Here is a 15524-nt window from a genome sequence, read left to right as displayed (position 1 = left end):
AAAAAAATATGTTAGGATATATTCAATTGATATTCAAACAAACAGTTTTATTACAATCATCCTGAAAAGTTTATTTTATTTTACCTAACAATAATAAGCGATTATAATACTATAATTGTCAACGGGCGCCAGATATAGGATTTTTCAAGTAATCCCGGCGATCTGCATAATTTACATTGAAGGCTTTCTTTAAAAAAAATATGTTTTAGAAAATATTCAATTGATATTTTAAACAAACAGTTTTATTATAGTTATCCCTAAACACCATTCAAAATGTTTATATCGATAGATTGGTTATTTTATTAATTTTATTAATTTCAATATAAGTAATATTTATCATGTCATGTTTTAATTATTGAAGGTAATTTCGAATCAATGTAAAGCTAGCTATAGTTAAATAAATAAATATTTATTACTATAAATAATTTATATATGAAATGAATTATTAACATAAATCTCAACCTACAAAAGATAAGTTCATAAAAAAATACTAGAATGATTTCAAATTTATTTTCAATTTCTTTACTGTAGATTTCGAGGCCAAAACTGCAAACTGAGATCATTACCAAAAAACTGTAGATCTACAGTTAAAACTTTAGACATGACAACACTGTATAAGAGTTATATTCCTAGATAAAGAGTTGGTTGTTGATATCATACATTCGAACCTAATAATTATAAGTTTAAGAAAGAACCCCTAGAGTACTCTATTGCTTTTCAATTGTAATATTCGACAACGAACGAATATGCATTTCGTTGAAAAGTAACTGGGCGCCATGTTTTTAACTCATTGACAAACCAGTTGATTTTTCAACTAGTTGTTTCGTTGCGTCGAAACGGTTGATTCGTTAACGAAGGAGAAACGGTTGAAAAAAACCGTTCGTTGATTCAACGCCCATCACTACTTAATTGTAGCAAGAAATGGTTAAGGTTAGAAATTTCATATTTTATTTGCATTTTGTACTAAATCATAGACAGCTTTGGTAATAAATCGACCATTAATATAAAATTAAAAAAGTTATTTAGAAAAATCTTAATCTGTGAGTTAATACAATGAAACCAACAATTGTTGCTGATGAAATGTTTCCAGAAGGTGCGGGTCCTTACATGGACTTGGAAGAGGTTAATTCTATAATTTTATTTAAATAAGAGTAATAACAATAATGAACAATACTTAGAAAACTATAATTTTACTTGATGATACCTGATACGTTTTACAATGTTAAATATTTAATTATTTTACATTGAACAAGAAGCTTACAGAGAGGCAGATATTGATTTGTATTATTTTATGAAAAAAATGTATGAAAAAATATATTTAGATGTAAATGTTTCTTAATCATGATATGTAGGCGATTATCGCTTTTTCATAATTAAATCTTTTTTTTTAAATAATATAAAATAAAATAATATAAAAGTAATAGTAATCGCAATGTTATTTTAAGTAGGCAGGTGGATCAAGTGGACTGTTAATGGATCTTGCAGCAAATGAGAAGGCTGTTCATGCAGATTTTTTCAATGGTAATATAATTTATACATTTATTTAAAAATAATATATCTATATATAGTAATTAATTTATTTTGTTTGCAGATTTTGATGATCTATTTGATGATGAAAATTTGAACTAATTTAATTGTGATTGGTACAAGTAAAATAAGTTACAATGAGTGTTTGTGGTATCAACAAATAACATTTATTTTAGTTACAAAACTTACAAAGTTATATAAATTATTCACATTAAATATTTATTATTGCAATAAAATCTGTAATAAAAATTATCATTTCTATAATTGAATTTATGCAGTATTGCTTTTTACTTGTGCAATTTCCATTTTAAACTTTCCAATAGTTTCTTTAGCTAATTTCAATTTATCCTTGAGTTGAGCTATATCTTTCTTCACATTTGATTTTGCTTCTATTATAGTTTGCAAGGTTTTCTTTTTTTTCTCCTCAACTTGAAAATGAAAAATAATCAATATTAGTTTACAGGATTATATAATTTGATTAGCCTTATGTTAAGGAAAAAACATTTTTTTTCTTTTTAAAATAATAAATCAAGAATTGTTCTTTAGACCAATTAATAAATAATAATTTATGACATATTAAGAGTAGCAATGACAATTATTTAAACTTATTACATATTAAACAAGCAAATCTTTCAATATATAATTATTACAAAATTACGAAGAAAATTTTTATGGAGCTTCAACATCCTTAAGTTAAATTATTGCATTCAGCAAATTACACCGTTTATAAGTATTTTAATGTAATGAATAAATGCAATAATAATGAATAAATTTACAAATTTTAGTCCAATTAAAATAAGTTTGCAAATACATATATAAAACATCAAGCAAAGAAATGAACTGAATTGTAGAGAACTCATACAATTAGTACGAAACCACAAAGCATTTTGATTAAGAAAACATCAACTTACAATCAGTATCATGTTTTATAACACTTTTGCTTTCAGGTTTAGTGGCAGCTAATAAAAGTTGTTGCATCAATTGAGTTGGATCTTGAAACAAAATCTCATCATATGATTCAGATACCAAACCTTGTTGAGGTGTGACAAGTGCCAAATTTGAACCAGAATCAGGAATGGTAGATGTAAACAATTTTAAAATATGATATATAGTAAGCTACAATATACAATACCATTTAAAATATCAAAAAAATAATTTGTCATGTGATAGTTTTATTATCTTACTGGCCGCTCTGTAGGATCATGGAAATATACTTTAATAACGATTTCAAATTCTCCCCAACCGGTTTCTGTAACTTCATATGGAGGTTTTGTTAATATTCTGTTTGGATTTGCATAACTTTCATGCAATTTAAAATGTACTTTTTTAATATATGTTGAAGTATCTTCATCATTAAATGGTTTTAAATAAACAGTCCATTGATGAGTGTGGCCATCTTCCTCACGTTTCTTACCAAAGTACTTTGCTATATTACCATACACAATGGGTTTGATTATTATTACTCCCTGAAAGTTTAGTAAATTTAGTATTTAAATTTTATATCAAGTTAATTTAGTAAAGCTTTATATCAAGTTAATGTGTAAGAATACCTTCATTCGACCTCCAGAGTCTGGTCCAAAATCAGTCAATGAACTCATAATGTTAATGACAATTCTATATTTTAATTTGATATCAAGAAGATGAATTGTTACAAGTAAAAATAGTTACAGTATCATTTTATTCCAAATCAGTGTTATTGGTAGACAAAATAAAAATACAACAATAAATTTCCTTATATTATCATATATATCGAATTTTCTAATATATTTTTCTATTGTATTTTATATATTGTATATAGGTTAGAAACCATTCTATCAACTTAACCAAACTATGACCACAACAAACAAATAACAACATAGGAGTTTGAAGCGAGATCAGGCATATAGAATAAAATTGGTAAAGTTACTTAAACAAATCCACAGATAAGAAAAATAAACATAAACATGAAATATTCATAGATATAAGAAGAGTACAAATAGTTTGGGATCCGTACGGCGAATCTGTTCGCAATGTGCGCAGATAATATACTCTTTCATAAATAAAAGAAGAGTATATGTACTCTTCTTTTATCTATGGTGCGCAGACTAATTTATTGCAAGCAACAGCAAGCAGGATTCGCCGTGCGCGTTCGTGCAGTGGAGCGAGCCATTAAATTATCAAAGTTAATGATCTATATTTAAATCTATGGAGCAACTTTTGGTTAGAAAATAGGTTTTGATCGAATGACGTTTAGGTTAAAAATATACAGTTTATTGACAACACAAAAGTTTTGAATTGAATTCATCTTTGCATTAATTCTTAATATAATATTATGAGAAATTATTGAGTATAATAGTGAAATAAGAAATTTACCTTCAAATGTCATACACAAATATAAATATTTATGATCGGAGATGAGGAGATTTTTTTATGATATAAATACAAGAACAAATGATCACATAATTTATTTTTCAATAAAATAATTTTTATTATAATGCACACAATGTTCCCAAAGAAACAAACGGGCAAAACATGATATATTTTAGTGTACATTATTTTGTAATATTAGTGTTGCTATGTTATAATAGTGCTTGTGATAGTTTGAAAAATTGCAATTCAACCAATGTAGATCAATCATACATAGAAGTTAAATATAGTTCAAAAATTGTTCAAAATGAGTACATTGTTGTTTTTAGTGGTTATTATAAAAGTGCTTCTCGTGCTAAATACATAAATGCTGCTTTAAGTTCCACTAATGTATGATTCCAATGACAAAAATCAAATTATCTTTTCTTGCATATAATTTTTTAAATTCATTTACAGGTGAAAGACTGGTTAATTATAGAACGTAACAATGCTGCTAGTGATTATCCAAGCGATTTTGATGTAGTTAAAATAAATGAAACTTCTTTACTGGATGGTCTTAAAGCTTTAAATAAACATCCATCAATTAAACGAGTTACATCACAACATATGGTGTATCGGACTCTTAAATTAGTTACACAAAAAGAAAATGGGAAAAAGAACATAATTGAGTTAAATGAGCGCAGTGAAAATGATTTGTTTAATATATCTAAAAAATCGCCACAAAATGAAACACAAGAACAAGAAAATGAATTCAATAGTGTGAATGAAGATGATTGTTATGGTGATAATTGTCATTATAATATTTGGAGAAGCAATAGAAGAGGGAGGTCTAGTTTAGCATATAATAATTTTTTGAATAATCAGGTATACAAACACGCACACATACATTCATATATATATATAAGATTAAATTTTTTTGATTTAAAACCCTTTTTATTTCTTAAAAACTTATTATTTCCAATTATTAATAATTTTTACATTTTGGGTATATCACACCATTGCAATTTGTAATAATTAGTGTTTATTTTTGCTTTTCTGCATTTTCATTATAAAAAACTTCTATGGCTATAGAAAATATTATCTTAATTTTATAATTTTATATTTTTCATAGGTAAATCCAGCGAGGCATAATGTAAGGAGACTTTTAAGAGCAGCACCACGACAAATTACTTCAGTATTGCAAGCAGACCTACTTTGGAAAGCAGGCTTGACTGGTGAAATTATTTAAATATTTATTAAGAAAAATTATAGTAACTACTATTTTTAACATTCAAAATAATAATTAAAATGCTAATAAATCTGAATCATTCTTTTTCAAATATATGAATAACATTTTTCTAATAATTCTTGTTAAAACGTTTAAGAATTATATCTTTGAATAATGCATGATATTTACATTTGGTTTTATCTTGTTTTACTTAATTTTTACACAGAAATACAATGTAATCAGAAAGACATTTTGTGCCTGTATAATGTGGGATGCATATTTATAATATCAATGTAGAAAGGATGAATTAGTTTTATTTATAAGGCATATGATATTAATACATACATGAAAATATGTATTTTGTTTCATAATTAATTAAATACAAAGTGGTTTATGTGAATTGTTCACATATAGAATAACTTGCCAAAGAAAATAACTTTTGAGATAGGAATATAATAATTTAATATTTAATGTTATCATTATTTGCATGCTTTATTTTTTTCTTCAAAATGTAAGTTATAAGTTCAAACATATTATATTAGGAAAAGGCGTGCGAGTGGCAGTGTTTGATACTGGTCTTTCATCATCTCACCCCCATTTGGCTTCAGTTATTCGGGAACGCACGGACTGGACGGATGATCATACGCTTGATGACTCGGTGGGACATGGGACATTTGTTGCTGGAATCATTGCGGGCTCAGGCAATGATTGCGCTGGTTTTGCACAACAGGCGGATCTATACGTTTTCAGAGTATTCACCAATAAACAAGTATTTTTCACTGTTATCTATTTTGTTATCTAATTTTCAATGTTGGATTTATCATATAATATGATTCATTTAATATCTATTCATAATATTAGCAGCTTCAGCCATTCCAGCAACAAACTACTACTACATATAATATATATATATATATATATATATATATATATATATATATATTATATACATATAAGCAAAAATAGAATGCAACAAAAAAATGTACTTGTAGAACAAATATTTTCAGTTGAATTTTCTTACAAATTTTATGACCTTTAACAAATATTTGTTTGCCACATATATTGCAACTAAATGTTTTATATGCCATATTTTTTTCTTTTGGGAAATGGTTTTGGTTTTCCAATTATGCATTGTACATTGTACATTGGCATGTTGATTGAATAACACTTTTGAACTATCTTAATTTAATAAATAATTAAATTTCAAATAAAAAATTTATTACACCCCAAGTGTAAATGGTAAGAATTAATTCATGGAAAAAAATATTTATTTGGATATTGATTTCTATAGCCATTCTGATAAACTTCTGATATTTATCAATAGTAAATTATCGATAATAATAATATGTAGTTGTTATTAAATTTCTAATATTGTTTATTTTGATATTTTTTGATAGGTTTCATATACATCATGGTTTCTAGATGCTTTCAACTATGCAATCTTGAAAAAAATAAATGTTCTGAATCTCAGTATTGGAGGTCCCGATTTTATGGACCATCCATTTGTTGATAAAGTGTGGGAGCTATCTGCAAACAAGGTCGGTTAATTTAATGATAGAAGATATCTTGAAGTACACATGGTATTAATATTATATTATATGAAAGGATGGAAATATGATTTTGAAAATAAATCAACTACCACATTTTATTGCATTATATGACGCAAATCGGCTCCAACTTAAAATTTTAATAAATTACATCGTTATTTTAAAGATATATACAATAAATAAAATTGTGAAAGAGATGACATTATATGAAAAATGACAATATAATCAAAATAAAAGTAATAAAAATAAATGAGTGGATATATAACGAAATATTAGAATTATTTATATATATATATATATTTGAATAAGTTTTTTAAGGGTGATATATCAAACAAAGGAAAAAGCATATATATATATATATATATATATATATACATTAATTTTACCTTATATTAATTTTACAAATGTTTCGAGACTAGGTTTGTCTCATCATCGGTAAGCAGAACAAGTTGGAATAGTTAACACATAGTGCTACATTCATATTTTGGATTTTAAATTATAATACACTGATAATGAGACAAACCTAGCCTTGACATGTTTGTAAAATTAATATTATTTAATAAATTAGTGCAAAAAAGAGTGTTAATTGCTCTTATGTTTAAATTATTATATATATATATATATATATATATATATAAGCAGTAATTATAGAAAATTATTAATTTCTTTAATTATCATATTTTTAATGTCAGGTAATAATGGTAAGCGCCATAGGAAATGATGGTCCCTTATATGGAACACTTAATAACCCAGCAGATCAAATGGACGTTATAGGTAATATTTTCTGTAAATTGTTAATGATATTCATTATTGCATGTTAAACTTTTATTTCTATTTAAGGTGTAGGAGGGATAAATTTTGAGGATCAAGTGGCCAAATTTTCATCACGTGGTATGACAACTTGGGAGCTACCACAGGGTTATGGCAGAATGAAACCAGACATTGTTACGTATGGCACTGGTGTCAGAGGTTCCAGCATCAAAGGTAATTTGTTTGCTTTTTGTATTATATACTAAGATTATAATAATCAATTATTAGTGATTGGCATCAATGTTTATGAATTTTCAATCACTAAAACGTTATTAGGGCTTCAATTATTAATATGACAGTTATAAGATTCTCAGTAGTTTTTAGTTTATGAGAAACTTTTTAAAATCCTGAAGTAAATTGGCATGAATGATTTATTAATACAATCATAAAAGTTCTTATTGAATTAAAAAATATACATCATTAATAAACAATAGTCAAATTCTTAATAACTAATAGTCAAATTATTCATAACTCTAATGCAACCTATCTTAATTAAAGGTGGATGTAGATCACTGTCTGGTACAAGTGTTGCTTCACCAGTCGTAGCTGGCGCTGTAACATTGCTTGCAAGTGGTTTTCTTAAAGATAATAGGTATTTTAATTATTATTAAATAAGTTATAATTTAGATTTCATTATGCTGGCGCCAGCTTATTATTCTGAAATTAACTATAAATTCATGTAAAACGATTAAAATTTTTATAATAATAATTTACAGTCTTCTGCGAGAAGATGAATGTATAAGCGACTTTTCCACTATGCTGATATAAAGTTTTTTTATATTTCATTCCATTGTTCTGTGTTTTGCAATATGTGGTTGTTATTTTTATTGGTTGCTTTCCCCAAGAACAATCATTTCATCAATACAAGCAAAATGTTTTTTGAATCATTCAAATCGGATGCTTCTTTCTCTCAAAAACTGCCATTGCCGTACCGTATCTCTGAAACGGCTGGACCTGTCTTTGCCCAAAACTAGTTATCACTTCTCATCATCATTACGATTCGAAGTTTTTCGAATCATTCAAATCGGATGCTTTCTCATAAACTTAATTTCCATTTTCTGCTTTCTTTGCTTCATATCTCCCTAACTGCTGGACCGACTTTTGCTAAAAACTAATCAGCACGTCTCCTTATCAATAATAGGAATGGAATGTTTATTGAATTATTCAAATTGGTTGTTCCGTGCTCCTGAAAACGGGGACGAAAAATTGCGACACATCTATTTTTTGTAAGGTATGCCAAAATTTTTAGAAACTTCTGAAACGTAAAGATATGCAAACATTTTCATTTTCGATTTTTCAATGATTATAGTAACTTACCTTACATAAAGTTAAAAATGAGTATTTAATATAAATAACCTACATTAACAATTAACTGTGTAGCAGGTGTTATAACATGGGCATCATGTGTTCTATTTATTTTTTGTGGTATTTGTTCTCTAATTAATCCTTCTCTATTTAATTGAAGCAGTATATAAAAAACTACTTTCCTGTGTTTATTCATATCATAGATCACTGAAAATAAGTAGCACAATTATTATATTTTCAGAGATATAATAAATCCAGCAACTATGAAGCAAGCATTGGTTTTATCTGCAAAAAGATTACGACATGGGAATATGTTTGAGCAGGGGCACGGCAAGTTAAATTTAGTGAAAGCTTATCAATTTCTTAAGAACTATGTACCTCGAGCAACTCTTAGTCCTAGTTACATCGATTTGACCGAATGTCCTTATATGTGGCCCTATTGCACTCAACCGCTGTATTACGGCGCCATGCCTACTATTGTGAATGTTACCATTTTAAATGGTATGGGCGTTACCGGCCAAGTGGTAAGTGTTTGATTGATTTACTAAAAAAATTTAGCAAAGACATTGCCAACAAGCATCCAACCAAAATTAATATTCACAAGTTCTTAAACTTGTCCGAGTTTTTAAATGCCCTTGCAAACAATATTTTACTAAATTTGTTTTCACAGGTTATTAATAAATGTTTTGATAATATAAAGAAAGATTAAAAATTAAACATAGTCAAAAGTTTAATTCTAGTAGGTGATGAAGTGGGCAGTAGTTCTCCAAATGATCAGAATAAAAAAATATAATATATTACTAATCTAGAATGTCGCTATCGTATAAACTACAGCAAGTAAAAAAAAATAGTTTTTGCAAAACCTTTTTAATATTATCAATTTTTTATTCAAAAATAGTAAATATTTGGATTTTGGGGACTGTAGTTTATACGGAAGTGAAGTCTATAATTCTTTCTTTAATAGACTCTTGTCTGTAAAAATATCATTTAACTTGGTTCATTAGAATTTGAGAAATCGTGGGTATCGTATCGCGGAAGCCGGTTTCGAGAAAAGCGCATTTAAAGAGGAAGGAAACAGATGAGGATTATTATTGCCCAACATCTATATCTAATCTATAAATAAGATTGTATATAGAAAGTTGAAATGAAAAAAATAAGATGTTCTCGAACATTCATTTAAATTGAAGTTATTGTTATTTATTTAAATTATACCAGTACTATACCAAATTTCTTTCAAATAAATTGTTTTTTCCCCTTGTTAAAGATGGCAAAAAGTTATTCTTCATGTTTTATTATATTTGTTTCAATATTTCTTTTTCTACTTATCATAATATGTTCTTCTACATAATTATTTAGGTGGAAGGACCAACATGGCATCCATACACCTCTCAAAATGGTCTCATATTGAATATTTCTCTCACTCATTCCAATGTGCTTTGGCCATGGTCAGGATGGTTGTCTGTCACATTTTCCGTATCTCCTGAAGGAATTGATTTTTCGGGACATTGTCGAGGACATATAAGCCTGACTATTCAAAGTCCACCAGGAATTGGTGAAAAATATCCTAGAAATAGCACCATTACGCTTCCAGTTACGTAAGTCTTTTCATTTATATTATTAAGTTTTAGTTGAATACATGAAGCAAATTTATTTTGGAAATTAATAATTATCTATTTTATTAGTTTTATACCTCGACTAGAAATTGATCGATTTTAAGCAATAAATAAATTTTGGTATGATTAGAAAAAAGCTTGAATATTTGCTATCTTTCACACTACAGCTTTTTCAAGACAAAACCTAAATTTAATAAATCATTTTAAGCTTTCCTAAATATTAATAGATTTTACTAAACGCTATTTCATTAAATATAATGTGCAGCGGTTATGGCAGCAGATTAACTTTGCAGAGTATAATCTAGGAAGATTAAAACCGTCTAGATAATATCTTCTAATAAATATGTAGTGACTATTTTTTTTTGAAATTATGTACATAGTTCTTAATTATTTGGAGTAGAACATAGGATTAATTTTACAATAATTTTGCTTGTTTTATATATTTTGCAAGTTTGAGCAACTTTTGTGCATATCATCTTGATATTGTTATACACACTACATTATTTTGTACATAATTATTTGTTATCCTTAAAACACAGTGCAAATGTTATACCTACGCCCCCAAGACACAAGAGATTGTTATGGGATCAGTTTCATAGCTTGCGTTATCCCCCTGGTTTATTTTCCTAAAGACAATTTGAAGGTAATTAATTAATGATGCATTCTTTCTTTTATTGCGCTTTTATAATTTTATTTTATCCATTATTTCAGATAAAAACTGATCCATTAGATTGGAATGGTGATCATATTCATACAAATTTTAAAGAAATGTATCAAAGTTTGAGAAATAAGGGTTACTATGTTGAAGTTTTAGGTAAGAACTTGAAGCAGTTGATAGATTAAAACAATTTGAGATGGTTTGCTGTTGTTTATTTATGGAGAAACATAGATACAATATTTATATTCTACTGTATATCCCTCTTCGCTGCCAATGATAGAATAGGCTTTTTGCTTAGGCCTTCTCTTTTTTATATAGGACGGAAGCGGCCATCTTGATGAGTGCGCATCCCCAAATGCTACAGGGCTGTACTTGGGTGTCGCCGCAAACTTAAAGAAATGTTTTTATTACCATTAACTTATTAAAACAAAAATTTTAGAACAATCTTTTAATCTTGTAAAGATTATTCAGAAAAAAATATTTGATACTATACTATATTTATTAATAGAACATTAAGTAATTAAAATACTCTGTCTACGCGCAGCAATCAGAAATTAAAACGTTATAATTAGACCGGGATTGGAATAAAAATACATAATTGACCATTTTTATGCGATTTTTATTTTATGTACTATTGACTTTACGAATTTGACGATTCATTACTTACAAAGCAATAATAGATTAATACTAAGATTAAGATGCTTAATTCATGTGATAATTATATTATGATCTTATTATTGTTATATGCATTCAAAGAGCAAACATTGTAGGGGAGCCCTTCACGTGTTTTAATGCTTCAAATTACGGAACAATGCTGTTAGTTGATCCAGAGGAAGAATTTTTTCCAGAAGAATTAGAAAAACTTAGGAAGGATGTTGAAAATGGTTTATCTCTCGTCATTTTTGCTGATTGGTATAATGTTTCAGTAATGAGAAAAGTTCAGTTTTATGATGAAAATACAAGACAATGGTAAGATTATATTTTCATAAGATATAAATAATATAAAATAATATTGATACATAAACGTCACAGGCCATTATTTTGATTTTTCTAGGTGGACTCCAGATACTGGTGGAGCCAACATTCCCGCATTAAATAATCTCTTAAGTAACTGGAATGTGACATTGGGAGACACAGTGTATCATGGCTACTTTAAATTAGGTGATCATAATATGTATTATGCGAGTGGTACTAGTATTATTAATTTTCCATTGGATTCAGGAGTAGTTGTAACAAGTTCTTTGATAGATCAAGGTCAAGCGGTAAGTAGACTATTTGTATTTAAAAATTATATGTTTACTTGATTTGGAAAAATAAAATAAATGATTTATAACTTGAAAAATTACACCGTTTTTCACTAGAAAAAGCAAGTCGGAGTAACTTTTTTTACATATCAATTGTAAATATAAGGTTTATAAAACTTCATCTGTGTATAAAATAATATAATGCAATTACCTGAGGTCAGGTTACAATTCCCTAACAATCGGTATAATTCTAAATTCTAAATTAATTAATCCCATAGGGTAAGTTATAGTAATCGCAAAAAAATCGAAAATGAAAATTTTTATATATCTTAACGTTTCGAAGGTTTCTGAATATTTTGGCATACCTTAAAAAAAAAGGATGTATTTGAGACTGTGTATGTGTGTGCGGATACAAATTTTTGTCGACGATTTCGGGAACACCGATCAACCGATTTGAATAATTTAAAAATCATTCGATTCGTATTGATAAGGAGACGTGCTGATTAGTTTTTAGCGAAGGCAGGTCTAGCCGTTTCGAAGATACGGGGAAAAAAGTGCCAAAAACGGTAGCTCAGTTCTTAAGAGAACGGAGCGTCCGATTTTAATAATACAAAAAACATTTTGCTTGTATTGACAAAATGAAGAACTGATTAAATTTTTGGGAAGGCAGGTCCAGCGGTTATGATCTCTCACACGTGTATGTATGTGAGAGTGTGTGTGTGGATGCAAATTTTTGTCGATGATTTCGGGAACACCGATCAACCGATTTGAATAATTTAAAAAACATTCGATTCGTATTGATATGCAGACGTGCTAATTAGTTTTTAGCGAAGGCAGGTCTAGCCTTTTCGAAGATACGGGGCAAAAAGTGCCAAAAACGGTAGCTCAGTTCTTAAGATAACGGAGCGTCCGATTTTCATAATTCAAAAAACATTTTGCTTGTATTGACAAAATGAAGAATTGATTAAATTTTTGGGAACGCAGGCCCAGCGGTTATGAACTCTCAATACAAATAGGTTGAAAAATGTCATTTGGCGGTCAAAAATGTTTATTGGACATATGTACATCAAACTATCAGATATTTTATAGAGATTTTAATAATGTGTACATATTTTGTGTAAATTTTTTTGGGTTCCGCACCTAGATTTTGAATTACGGTACGGGAAGTTCCAGCAATTTGCTTTAAGGCACGATGCCATCACCGTACTAGTTTAATTATTTCAATAACTGCTGCTTATTACGGAATCTCACTTCACTCATCTGGATTTTTTTTACGACATTACACATACCTGATTGTTTCTAGCCAGAAAGATGTAAGCCGAATCAAGCCCAACCCAAATCCTCTGACTTCTGGTTTGATAAAAATAAAAAAATATCACCATATAAAACGATACATTTATAAAAATGCTAGAATGCATTTAGGATCATAAAATCCAAACATATTCCAAAATTGAAATGTAACACCATAGCATATTTAAAACAATAAAACAAACAGACACAAAAATTTCACACTCAAACACCAAAAAGGAACAAGTGATTTTCCTCAGAAGCTCAAGCCATCAATGCAACATGCTACTGAATGGAATAAATTCAATCACTCTTAAACTAAATTCAAAATTAAATTAAAAGAACACATAGATGAACTAAATTAATTTTATTTGCTTGCTAGAAAAAAAAGTGTTATTATTATTAATTTTATATCTGTATATATTTGTTTGTAGACACATGTTGTGAAATATATTAGGGTTTCAACTATTATGAACTATTTATCAAAAATATTTACTGTTATCTCTTACATCAGACAATATGTCTGACTGAGATACAGTATGTAAGAGCTTTTATTTTAATAAATTTCTAACATTTGTTATTGATGTACAAGTTTTTAGGTTCACATAAAATTGTCATTATTTTGTTTTTATCATTTCAGGTATTGTTATCTGAGAAGTTTATCAAAGATGAGACTAAAGATGTTGCTGTCATACTAGGTTTAATGCAGACACAAGTGTTAAATAGGACCGACTCGAAAACTAACAGTGATATCATCCCAGGAAGACTTGTAGTCTACGGAGATTCAAGTTGTCTTGATACAAGTCACATTGAAATTCCTTGCTTTTGGCTGTTAGATGCCATACTTGAATACACAACTTCTGGTTACCTGCCGAATATCTTTCTAAACAACATTCCTGATCAAACACAAGATTTATTTGATATTTGTAAGTGAAGAGTATAAAACTTGTTCACTTATTTAAGGAATTTATTTTTGTTTTATTACAGTATCAATAAGTTACTCTAAATGGAAATAATAATTCATATATGATATTTTATTTGGGAATTATAAGAATCATTTCTTAATACATTCAAGATACTGATAAGTTTGATTAGTAAATATTTCCATAAAGCCATTTGTCTTTATCACTTGGCTGACAATCTTTTACCGTTCCAATTTTTTTTTCATGGTTCTCATGACATTGTTTTACATTCTATTTACAGCTTTTGAAAAGCCAACACGCCTGGAAACATCACGAATGAAGACCTTCAGCAAAGTTTTAAAAAACTCTATCTCTTCTGATGATAATTCTGAAGCTTACTCACCATTACCCACGTGCGCTAGTAGAGTATGGAATTTTGCAAAACCATTAGATTCCGATCCTGGAGCCGAATCTCATAAAATACAAAATTTACTAGAGACGACAATGGTGCATATGGAACAGGCTAAAGGTGACATGTGAGTTTTATTGTAGCACATTAAAATACGCCGTAATGTTGTCACCAGTATTTTATTTTAAACCGTAAAAATACTGTTAGAGTTAAATAATTTATGGGTCTATAATTATGACGAAAGTGATTTAATAATGCAATAAAAAATGAAGATATCATAGATTTCTTACTAAAGGTACAACTTTAAAATTTGTGACACTTCATATCTTGATATATATCTGTAAATTAGTTTGTCATATATGAACGCAATCTTATTAATATTACAATGTATTTTATTTTATTTCAGCAGAAGAAGAATATTTTGATGAAATGGAAGATGGTAATTTTTGGACTTGGCGTGGATCTAGAGTTGCTTCCAGCAAACAAGAGGGCATTATATATATTAAACCATTTATTTTGATAGTTTTGCTATTGGCCCTATTGATAATGTGCAAAGTTCGACCTGTTCGTCAATTTTTTTTGAACAGATATCAATTTATTGCCAACATTTGCAAATATATGTTGGATAAGAAATAATAAATAGATTATTTAATATATAGATACAGAAAG

General features: G+C 28.1%; 4 protein-coding genes across 4 annotated transcripts in view; 3 read left to right on the top strand and 1 right to left on the bottom strand.

The window, feature by feature from the left end:
- The window catches only part of LOC113385762 (membrane-bound transcription factor site-1 protease-like), a 32110-nt gene extending 16762 nt beyond the window's left edge, over positions 1-15348 (top strand). Inside the window, exon 19 of the mRNA XM_026623600.1 lies at positions 15265-15348. The gene's annotated coding sequence lies outside the window, so the exon portion shown is untranslated. The remainder of the gene's footprint in view (positions 1-15264) is intronic.
- Positions 924-1667, top strand: LOC113386878 (COP9 signalosome complex subunit 9-like). The gene is made up of 3 exons (XM_026624635.1): positions 924-1122; positions 1449-1521; positions 1592-1667. Exons 1-3 carry the CDS (start codon positions 1054-1056, stop codon positions 1627-1629), a joined length of 180 nt encoding a protein of 59 aa, XP_026480420.1. The 5' UTR covers positions 924-1053; the 3' UTR covers positions 1630-1667.
- LOC113386875 (YEATS domain-containing protein 4-like) lies at positions 1781-3277 on the bottom strand. Its single transcript, XM_026624633.1, has 4 exons — positions 3078-3277; positions 2712-2993; positions 2439-2643; positions 1781-1955 (listed from the first exon to the last, which is right to left on the bottom strand). The coding sequence occupies exons 1-4, from the start codon at positions 3123-3125 to the stop codon at positions 1798-1800; spliced, it is 693 nt and encodes a 230-aa protein (XP_026480418.1). The 5' UTR covers positions 3126-3277; the 3' UTR covers positions 1781-1797.
- LOC113385761 (membrane-bound transcription factor site-1 protease-like) lies at positions 3600-15521 on the top strand. Its single transcript, XM_026623599.1, is given in 20 exon segments — positions 3600-3688; positions 4095-4263; positions 4330-4541; positions 4692-4737; positions 4985-5087; positions 5623-5849; positions 6478-6618; positions 7320-7401; positions 7468-7611; positions 7936-8029; positions 8984-9266; positions 10099-10337; positions 10895-10973; positions 10975-10998; positions 11067-11169; positions 11784-11982; positions 12068-12272; positions 14185-14470; positions 14748-14975; positions 15262-15521. Coding segments are annotated over 20 exon segments (3183 nt in total). The 3' UTR covers positions 15492-15521.
- The last annotated feature ends 3 nt before the right edge of the window (positions 15522-15524 follow it).

The sequence above is a fragment of the Ctenocephalides felis genome, unplaced genomic scaffold (genome assembly GCF_003426905.1).
Source record: "Ctenocephalides felis isolate EL2017-DRISC unplaced genomic scaffold, ASM342690v1 CF-g0.4_SCAFFOLD_03571, whole genome shotgun sequence".
Lineage (NCBI taxonomy): Eukaryota > Metazoa > Arthropoda > Insecta > Siphonaptera > Pulicidae > Ctenocephalides > Ctenocephalides felis.
This window is presented reverse-complemented; position numbering and strand designations above follow the sequence as displayed.

Excerpts from the sequence above, each read along its gene's own strand:
- LOC113386875 (XM_026624633.1), bottom strand. The coding sequence starts at position 3,125 with ATGAGTTCATTGACTGATTTTGGACCAGACTCTGGAGGTCGAATGAAG. Across the intron at positions 2,644-2,711 it reads ATGATCCTACAGAGCGGCCA|CTTACTATATATCATATTTT; the intron begins GTAAGATAATAA and ends TGTATATTGTAG. Across the intron at positions 1,956-2,438 it reads TATAAAACATGATACTGATT|TTGAGGAGAAAAAAAAGAAA; the intron begins GTAAGTTGATGT and ends TTCATTTTCAAG.
- LOC113386878 (XM_026624635.1), top strand. The coding sequence starts at position 1,054 with ATGAAACCAACAATTGTTGCTGATGAAATGTTTCCAGAAGGTGCGGGT. Across the intron at positions 1,123-1,448 it reads CTTACATGGACTTGGAAGAG|GCAGGTGGATCAAGTGGACT; the intron begins GTTAATTCTATA and ends TATTTTAAGTAG. Across the intron at positions 1,522-1,591 it reads TCATGCAGATTTTTTCAATG|ATTTTGATGATCTATTTGAT; the intron begins GTAATATAATTT and ends TTTTGTTTGCAG.